At 37.5% G+C, this 9936-nt stretch overlaps 1 protein-coding gene across 6 annotated transcripts in view; it reads right to left on the bottom strand.

The window, feature by feature from the left end:
* Positions 1-1629: 1629 nt before the first annotated feature.
* The window catches only part of LOC136787711 (coiled-coil domain-containing protein 138-like), a 35566-nt gene continuing 27259 nt past the window's right edge, over positions 1630-9936 (bottom strand). Inside the window, exons 13-15 of one of the 6 annotated variants that reach the window (XR_010826930.1) lie at positions 7968-8036; positions 7326-7622; positions 5179-5315 (exon numbers count right to left, since the gene is read on the bottom strand). Coding sequence is in view for 4 of the 6 variants with exons in the window: in XM_066985029.1 (XP_066841130.1) it covers positions 3831-3945; positions 5177-5315 (254 nt within the window). In the remaining 2 variants the exon portion in view is untranslated. Of the gene's footprint in view, positions 3946-5176; positions 5316-6403; positions 8091-9936 lie in introns of those variants that run through there. The other 5 variants (XM_066985029.1, XR_010826931.1, XM_066985036.1 and 2 more) reach the window with 5 other exon arrangements.

Below are 9936 nucleotides of genomic sequence, written 5' to 3'. Positions count from 1 at the left end.
TCCATGGGTCCGGTTGGGATTCATCCCGCGGTGCTTAAAGAGCTGGCTGACATCATTGTGGGACCTCTCTCAATTATTTTTCAATGGTCTTGGGAATCTGGAGAGGTCCCAGTAGACTGGAAGCTGGCAAATGTTGTGCCAATTTTCAAGAAGGGCAAGAAAGAAGACGCTAGCAATTATAGGCCTGTCAGTCTCACGTCAGTGCCTGGTAAAATTATGGAGAGGATGATCCTTGAAGTTATTGAAGCGCACCTGGTGGACAATGCAGTCATTGGTCCCAGCCAACATGGGTTCATGAGGGGTAGGTCCTGCCTAACAAATCTGATTTCCTTTTATGATAAGATCACCCATCTAGTTGACCAAGGGAAACCAGCTGATGTGATCTTTTTGGACTTCAGCAAAGCTTTTGACACGGTTTCCCATAGGACCCTACTGGACAAAATGTCCAGCATACAACTTAACAAAAACATCATACGATGGGTGAGCAATTGGCTGATGGGCAGGGCTCAAAGGGTTGTGGTAAATGGGGCCACATCAGGCTGGCGGATGGTCATTAGTGGGGTCCCCTAAGGCTCCATTTTAGGGCCAGTCCTCTTCAATGTTTTTATAAATGATTTGGATGTAGGACTAGAAGGGGTTTTGAGCATATTTGCCAACGGCACCAAAATTAGAGGAGTTGTAGACTCTGCTGAAAGTGGAAAGGCCTTGCAAAGGGATCTGGACAGATTGGAGAGCTGGGTGATCACCAACCACATGAAGTTTAACAAAAGAAAATGCCAGGTCCTGCAGCTGGGACAGGGCAACCCCAGCTATACGTACAGACTGGGTGACGAGACGCTGGAGAGCAGCCCCGCAGAGAGGGATCTGGGGGTTGTGGTTGACAGCAAGTTGAATATGAGCCAGCAGTGTGCCCTGGCAGCCAGGAGGGCCAACCGTATCCTGGGGTGCATCAAGCACGGCATCGCTAGTCGGTCGAGGGAAGTGATTGTCTCAATCTGCTCTGTGCTGGTGCGGCCTCCCCTCGAGTACTGTGTGCAGTTCTGGGCACCACAGTACAAGAAGGACATTAAACTGTTGGAGAGTGTCCAGAGGAAGGCAACAAAGATGGTGAAGGGCCTAGAGGGGAAGACATATGAGGAGCAGCTGAGGGCACTGGGCCTGTTCAGCCTGGAGGAGGCTGAGGGGGGACCTCATCACAGTCTACAGATTCCTCATGAGGGGGAGTGGAGGGGCAGGCACCAACCTATTCTCCGTAATAACCAGTGACAGGACCTGCAGGAACGATGTTAAGCTGAGGCAGGGGAAGTTTAGGCTAGACATCAGGAAGAGGTTCTTCACCGAGAGGGTGGTCGCACACTGGGACAGGCTCCCCAGCGAAGCACTCACTGCACCAAGCCTGTCTGAATTTAAGAAGCAATTGGACTGTGCACGTAGTCACATGGTCTGTGTGGTGCCAGGAGTTGGACTCAATGATCCTTATGGGTCCCTTCCAACTTGGGATATTCTGTGATTCTATGATTCTACTTGTTGTGGTTTAACCCAGCAGGCAGCTGAGCACCACACAGCTGTTTGCTCACTCCCCACTCTGGGATGGGGGAGAGAATCAGAAAAAAAGTCAAACTCATGGGCTGAGATTAAGACAGTTTAATAGGACAAAAAATAAAGGGGAAATAATAATTGTATACATATATACATATACACAAAGCAAGTGATGCGTAACACAACTGCTCACCACCTGCCGACTGATGCCCAGCCAGTCCCTGAGCAGCAGCACCTGCCCCCCAGCCAACCCCCCCAGTTTATTGCTCAGCATGACACCACATGGTGTGAGACATCTCTTTGGCCATCTTACATCACCTGTCCTGGCTGTGTCCCCTCCCAGCAGGGCCGCACAAGGAGCTGAACAGTCCTTGGCTCTGTGTGAGCACTGCTCCGCAACAACTAAAACATCGGTTTGTTATCAGCATTAACAATAACAGCCACTATGAAGAAAATTAACCATATCCTAGCCAAAACCAGGACACTACTATATATAAACCACAAGAGACTTTGGTCTTTGGCACATACTCTATGTGCCTCTTTACCACATTATCTTTGCCACTATTAAAAAATACATTTAGTTTCTTAAGTTGGCACCATAAGGAAGAGTAGTAAGTTATCAAACAGTAATGAAGACTGAAAGCCAAGAACAGAACATTGATGTGGATATAGAAAAGCCAACAATTTTCTATAGTTTTGTTTGTTTTTTTTTTTTCTTGTTTATTTTCTAGCATTATAATGACTAAGCAGGCAGAGCAGCACATGAGGACTAGAAATACAATTCCTAAATAAGAGGATTTTGTCTCCAGCTGAAAGTATATGGATGCTTTTGCACTGCTGGTAAATCTGACAAATGTGAAATTACTGATAAAGAAATACTTATTCCAAAACATAATCCATTGTTGGCAAAAGCTTTTATCTACTATTAGTATTATTTAAATTTACCTAAATTGTTTTCCCACCAACAGAGTTCATGCTGCTTGCTCTCTCTTCCAGACAGAAGAGACAGTACTACATCTGGTACTTGGTGCCAGGTCTGATGTAGAATCTTTTCATAGAAAAGTTTGTCATAAATGAAAGTCAGATTGCTTGAAAAAAAATATTGCTTTCAATTTCAATCCACTTTCAAAGACTTAAAGACTTTTGGTAAAAAAAAGACACAGGAAAAACAAGAAAAAATGTAAGAAAATGAGAAGTAAACCTGTTTGAAGTTTTATACTGACTGCCAGTGTTAGTCAAAGACTAACATACAACAGATCTTTACATTTTAATTGCAGTTTCAATTTTACAATTAAATTTTCTGTAGTTACAGTACAAAAGATGAATCAGAAATTAGAAATGGAAGATTAAGTTGAAATTTTAGAAAGTATCCCGTTTCCTACATATACAAAATTCCGAACACTGAATTGTGACAGACTAAGAATATATTCAAGCACATTCAGAAAGGAAATGTGGGTACTAAGAGACCAAATGGGAACTGAATTGGAAATTAATATAAAATACATTAGTAGCATTGAAGTATAATATTATTATCAGGGATTGCTATAGCCAGGCATTTAAAGAAATGTTTATAGGTTACGTTTTCAGGGACATTACAATGCAAAGTTACATGAGAAGTTCACATAAAGCAGGACAAAATACTAGATATTACAAAAACACAGGTAAAGAGCAAATGCCAAGAAATTACAAAATTAAAGTAACTAAAAAATTCTCATTTGATACCTCAAGTTTACTGCAATCAAAATTTGGTTTTAATCACTAAAACTCTAATTATCTGAAAGATAATTTGATAAAATACTTGCCTGTTACTTATCAACCATAGGAATCAATCAATGAATTCATAAAACTCTCTGAAGAGTAAAAAGGAAGTAAAATTTCTGCCTGTATGGAAAGGTTGGTATTAGTGATCTGCTTACTCAGGACACGCAACTTTAGCTGAATGGATCCAATTTCTTAGACTGTATGAGTCACTCAGGACAGCAGCATTATGTCACAAAGTATGAAAGAAAGAAATTTAGCATATTACAGTTTTTCACTTTCCTATTCATGAATGAGGGAAATATCATTACGATTCTACATGATACAAAGTAACTTACAGAATACAGAGGTTTTGATGAACAATTTTATTGAAAGCACTAAAAACAATAAATAAATAAATAAATAAATTACTTTTTGAACTACAATAGAGAGTTGGCATACATTACACAGAACAACAATTCTCAAAAGATAGTGCTAGTCACTTTTGCTTAGACTCGAGTCTAGCACTGTTGCTCTCTGCCACTCCCAAATTATCACAGAATTACTCTGAGGTCTACGCAGAAGTGATGGTGATCAGGATGTGTTGTCCTGAGAAGTTCTTTGATCACTTCGGGAAGCGCAAACGATTCAAACATCTTCTTATTGCTTCTGCAAAAGATTTAACATAGAATAATTGACATAAGATAATTGACAAGTTTCAACTTAACAGTAAAGATTTTACAGATCTATTATCTATCAGTTAAAAAAAAATTATATTGGGAGCTTCACATAACTCTGTCTCTAAGCAGAAAATTATCAATGCATTGTAAGAAAAATCTTGACAAAAATCATCAAGAACTATGCTTTCTCTTGACTAAATGGTATTTACATGTAGTACAGTGGAAGATCAAGGAAAACCTGTAAAAAGGTTTCCCCAATTAGAAGCAAGATTTCAGAAACAGGACACGTACAGAAAATCCACAATAACATCAAGGCAAATATAGTAATGAACTACTACAAAACCAAGGGTAAAAAATTTACTTTAAAGAATATATCAAAGTTCATTTTTTAAGATTCATGGCACTACCTGTGAGGTTGTCTTTTAATTAAAAAATTTAAAAATCTGGATTTCTGAGTACACTTTTAGTTTATTTCCAATGAAAAATATGATTTAAATTAGAGTATTTTACAGGAAAACTTTTTTTCCCCCCGAGTTCAATTTTGTTCCTAAGAAAAATCAAACTAAACCCTCAGTTTTGCAAATAACTAACTCTAATGTAAGCTACGGTTTAGTGTAAATACCTGCTTTTGTAAATGAAACAATCCCATTAAATAATGCACATCAATGGAACTCAGCAGCATTCTACCACTGACATGTTGAAGATCTTTGTTACAATAAATTAGTAACCAACAAGCAACGGAAACCTATTTTGTAAAGGTTAACATTCCCCCAAAGTCTTATATGGCTCAAGACCTTAAACTCTGGTTTTTTTTGATAGAGATGAAAATTGACAAAACTTAAATTTAAGTCACATACAAAACAATTTTCAGAGGACATTTTTACCAAGTAACTCGGTAAAACTGAAGGTCGGGGGGAAGAAAAGAAGGGTTTTCTTCTAAGCATTCTTGTCATCTAAATAAATAAGGAATATATGTTCTTTAGGCTAGTTATTTTTTAGTTCATATTCTGAACTACACAGATTTATAGGCAAATTGAGAGACTCATCTTACATATCTGTGACAAACATTTTAAACATAATTGCTAACAATGAAAGTCCAGTATTATTTGTATTGGAGCAAATGAACGTCAAAACAGAGATGAGCTTTTTAAAAAAAGAGAAATGTCCCCAAGTTCAGTGATCTAATGGTAATTAACAGAAAAACAGTAATAAAGGATTACTTTATTTCGGAGAGTTTCCGTAGCATAAAACAAATCTTTTTCAAAAACCACATGTCTAGTCCGGGATTCTGAAGCAATTCAGAACAAGCACGGAAAACGGATTCAGTACTGCAGTATTCCAGGAAAAGCTGTAAGCAATCTGTAAAAGAAAATAATTAAAAAGTTTCATCACAGAACTTGGTGCAGGGAAAAATAAATCATTGATTTATAGCTTTTGAGGGCTTTATATGCCTCATGTTGTGCAACCATGAGAACAATGTAATAACTGGGTATATTCCAGGCATGTGACGCAAAAATCAGGTAAAACTAAGAACTAAAAACCACCCAAGTTCCTAAGAGTTCTGATGTCACCAGCACTTGTGGTATTAAAACAAGGCCTATTCCCCTAAAAACAAAGGAAAATAGGACACTGAACAATTTTAAACTCAAATTAAAAAATCTTATCTTCAACATGTTTATTCAATGTTAGTTGATCATGATCCTTTTCTTATGATTACATGAGGAGAACACTAAGCTATGCTAAAAAGACTCAAAAGGAAATATTTTAAGCTGCTGCAAAATGATGTACAGAAATAGTACCTGTAGACACTGATGTGATACTAGACAGCCTTTCATTATCAAAATACTGTCACTGTGCTGTTTCAAGACAGGCAGAATAGTAATTGAGAGGTCAGAGTTGGATAAGAACACCTGAATATCGAAACAATTCCTGTAAAATGCTGGATAATTTTTTAACATGGCCATATTGTATAATCTTTTCCATTTATCCTGCTCTCCAAAACTCAGTCAATTTAGAATAAAGTAAAATCTGTTCCCTTGTGTTGTTTCACTCTTGATTCTAATAGTACAGACTGATTTATAGCAACACCATAAAGAACATAAGTAATGATTTAATAGGTAACAGAACTGAACAAATTTGTTAGGAATCCAACAAAAGTCACTATTCACTGCGCTCTGCCCTTAGTGTATAAACACACTTGGTATGCCCCAGGATAAGTTACTTAGAATATGCCATTAAATTAATAGTTATTGTAATATTATTCTACTTTTACTGTAGAAGGAGGTCCTACAATTTATTCCTATAAATATCCACAAAATGCCTTAAATTCCTTTTTGTAGGTGTAAACAAATACCATATTCAGCTTACCTGGGCATTTTTTTGCTGGCTTGTTCTTACTGGTCTTAAAAATACTGTATTATTTTATTATTAAAAATTCTGGTCTCAAGGTATCTTAAAAATACTTTATTAATATATATATACACACATATACACACAGATACACTGTAAGAATGTTTTAACTGTGAGGTTTATAAAACAATATAAAAAATATGCTGAGGGATTTTTACTATAAAACAGAAGAGCCAAGGTGGAAATAATATCTCAAGTCTCACAAAGTTCAATTACGTGAAAGCAAACTGATAAAGACATGCATTTAAAGAGATTTTTCATACATCGTTTATATATTCATTTCAAATAAGCTTTTGCAGAATATATTTTAAATCATCAAAAATGTACAAAGTAAGCATATAATTTAAATGCCTGTCTATCTGATGAACTGGAAGAATAAAAACTGTATATTTTTAAATATTTTTGTTTCATCTCTGCACAGATTTTGTTTTTATTAACTACTGTAGAAAAACTAAATTGGAATCTATCCTGTCAGGATTTGACACAATTTTAAATAATCTGCAAAAGCCTCCCATTGTAACCATAAAAAAATGCAGCATTTTGTAGCTACATTAACTTAACTTGATTGGTAGACTGCAATGAACAATGACCAATTTATCACTGTTGACAGAATTCATCTGAAATTTACCCTCAAAGTAATCAGTCACTCACAGCATCAAATCTCACCAGCTATAGTTATTCAGAAAATTCTGTTTTATAGCTAAAGCTCTGTCACCTCAGAAAATGAAGACTGTCAGGAACACCAGCTTGAAGTTCATGTTTTCACAAATTAACCATTACAGTTTTGCTTCATTTCTAATTGCATGTGGATCTGCCAGGAGACTGGACCAACCCAACCGAGTGATGGAAAGTTAGCTCATGGAAAAGTTACATAAGGACCACAGAAACAGAAAACACTTGAAAGAAACAGTAACAACACTGAACAGCTTCCTAATGAGCTGTTGTCTCTAACACAGTCACCTGCAAGATTGGAACCATTTGCTGAGTTTAACTCATTCTCTTGTCATCAACAGCTGGGCCTGGTAAGAGCCAGTGGTTATGGCACAACAGAGGGCAGGCAAGATAACAGTCAGCGCAAGGCCCCTCGAGTGTGGATGCCTTCGTGGGTGACCCCGAGTTAAGAGACCCCAAGGACAGCTTCAGCCCATCACCCAATACGTGTTGACCTCAGGATGGTATGAATTGCTCTTCAGCTTCCTAGATGTGCAAGACCTTCACGCAGCTGTGACACGGGATGTACGGGAGACCAGCGCCATTCTCAAATGACAATCACACACACACAAAAAAAAAGCAATAAAAAAGGTTAAAAATAGAACAGGATTCCTTATGTCACAGAAGTCAGTTGGACTGAACAGAAGTTTACAAGGAACAGAAAAGACCAGAACAAAAACCTACACCTTGGAGGCCAGGAACTACCTTTATAACAAGACAGATTGTATGAAAAGTTGTTCTTTTTTAACAAGGTCTAACAACCCCTCACCCCCCCATAAAAGCAGAAGGTCTGCCAGCCACAGAAGTAAAAATATCAAAAAATAACTAGTAAGGCCCGCACAAGAAAGATGGGACAGAAGATAAAGGCATTTTAGTCTTTTGGGTGCACACCTTGGCTAGTTTGCTGGTTTGCAGGAAATCTATCTTGATGGAAAGGACAAGGAAGGACAAGCCCCAAACCTGTAATTCCAAAAGAGCCCTTTAGGCAGGGACACCACAGCAGACCTCAGGAATCTGAAAGAAACGTTAGCTGGATTTTATGACAAGGAAAGTTAGACAGTTGTTGCTAACAAGTTGGGAAGTGGCACTTTGTGAAGAGGGAACAGCCAATGTAATACATGTATGTAGGACATGTACAAAAAAAACCAAACCAATCTGAACATATTCATGCCCTTCAATAAAACTCCCAAGACATTTTCAGAAACTAAAGACAGAAGTGTGCTATAGGTTTATGCAGCATTACATGCAATATCATTGTATTGGAGAAGATGGGGATTAGAAAAAGAACTGGAAGGTGTGTAAGGAGTTGGCTAAAAAGAAAGCAAACCATCTGGCTTTGAAAAGTGAACTTCTAGTTTTAAACGGTCTAGTTTTAAACAGCAACCAATATGGTCTGACCGTTGAAGAGTGATTCTAATGAGGCCTTAGAGAGAAAAACACCATTCCACAAATAACCTAGATAGCCTGTAAATCGCAGCTATACACTATTCGGGGTTACTTTGTTTAGTAAACCAGAAAAAGCCTAACGACCTACTAGAATCACTAAAGGAATCACAACTCTCTCTTCCAGGTGGAAACCTAAAAGAGCTTTGTTCCAACAATTCTTCTGTCCTTGCCTGCCTTATTTCCTCTGTTCCACTCCTGCAATAACCAGCTCAGAACTAAGCACAATATTTCAAACAAGATGACAAACTCAAATAAAGTCTTAACATAATTAAACCTAACCTGAGATGCAACTCATATGATTCTGGAACATCATGTCATATAAATAAAGTCTGAACTCTTACAATACACAGGTGTTATTCAAACTGCACAAATTATACCACCTACTTCCAAAAAAAGCCCCAAGGAAAATAACCTTCTTTATAAAATTACTTCAGCTATAGCACTGGTCTCAATTTTCCTCGAATGTTACAGAGAAACATTGGCTAATAAGTACAATTGTTCTATGAGTCAAATTAAGAAAAAAAGTGTATTAAAATTTGGTTTTGTTCAACTGAACAGTGTTTGAGGTGCATTCAAAGTTTATCAAAGCATTAAATCTACTTTCTGTGACAATGTTATCAGATCAGGTTTTGTTATCACACCCATCTTCGGGCAGGTTCATAGCTTAAAGATCACTCAAGAATTAATTATTCCTCCACCTCTGCCTGCTGATTCCTCTCTTCCTTGTAAAAAAGAACTAGCAGAAGAAAGTAACAATCAGAAAAGTAGAAGATATTGCATATGAACACGTAACCTGAGCTGGAAAGTACCAAAGAACATACAATAACAAACTGACAGAAAGAGAAAGAAAGTACCAAACAATGTTATCTTTCAGACCTCCACCATTTCCAATTGAAACAATGGTGTCGGGACTCTCCCCTGACAGGATTCTGGATGTGAAACACCTGAACCAAAATGGGGATGGGGTACATAAAAAGCTGTGTGCCAGTAAAGATGAAGAGCAAATAAGATTATTAATTCTAATTTGCCATTAAGATACTGCATATTGACAGGAAACAGATGATACCAATACCTCAACTGTTACATTTGACGTTATGTTTTCAGTAACTGGATGCCTTATTAGCATTGTTGACGTGTGAACTAGCAAGGGAAACTTGGACACCCACTGGATCAGAAATACTACGAAGCCAAAAGGAATGATACTGCTCTAAAATCTGAAAAAATGAGTACTGAAACCAAGTCGGTCAATGGGCTTAAGCAATACTGCAGAATCTCTTATTATAATTTCTATCAAAGCACAGAAATGTCCATCTTAGGCCAATAGGTGCTTTCTTCTCATGCAGCTTAAGTAATTTCCCTCAATATATGAGGGAGTCTAGGCCTTATGTCTGGAATATGAGGACGAGAATTTTTT

The sequence above is a fragment of the Anser cygnoides genome, chromosome 1 (assembly GCF_040182565.1).
Source record: "Anser cygnoides isolate HZ-2024a breed goose chromosome 1, Taihu_goose_T2T_genome, whole genome shotgun sequence".
Classification (NCBI taxonomy): domain Eukaryota; kingdom Metazoa; phylum Chordata; class Aves; order Anseriformes; family Anatidae; genus Anser; species Anser cygnoides.
This window is presented reverse-complemented; position numbering and strand designations above follow the sequence as displayed.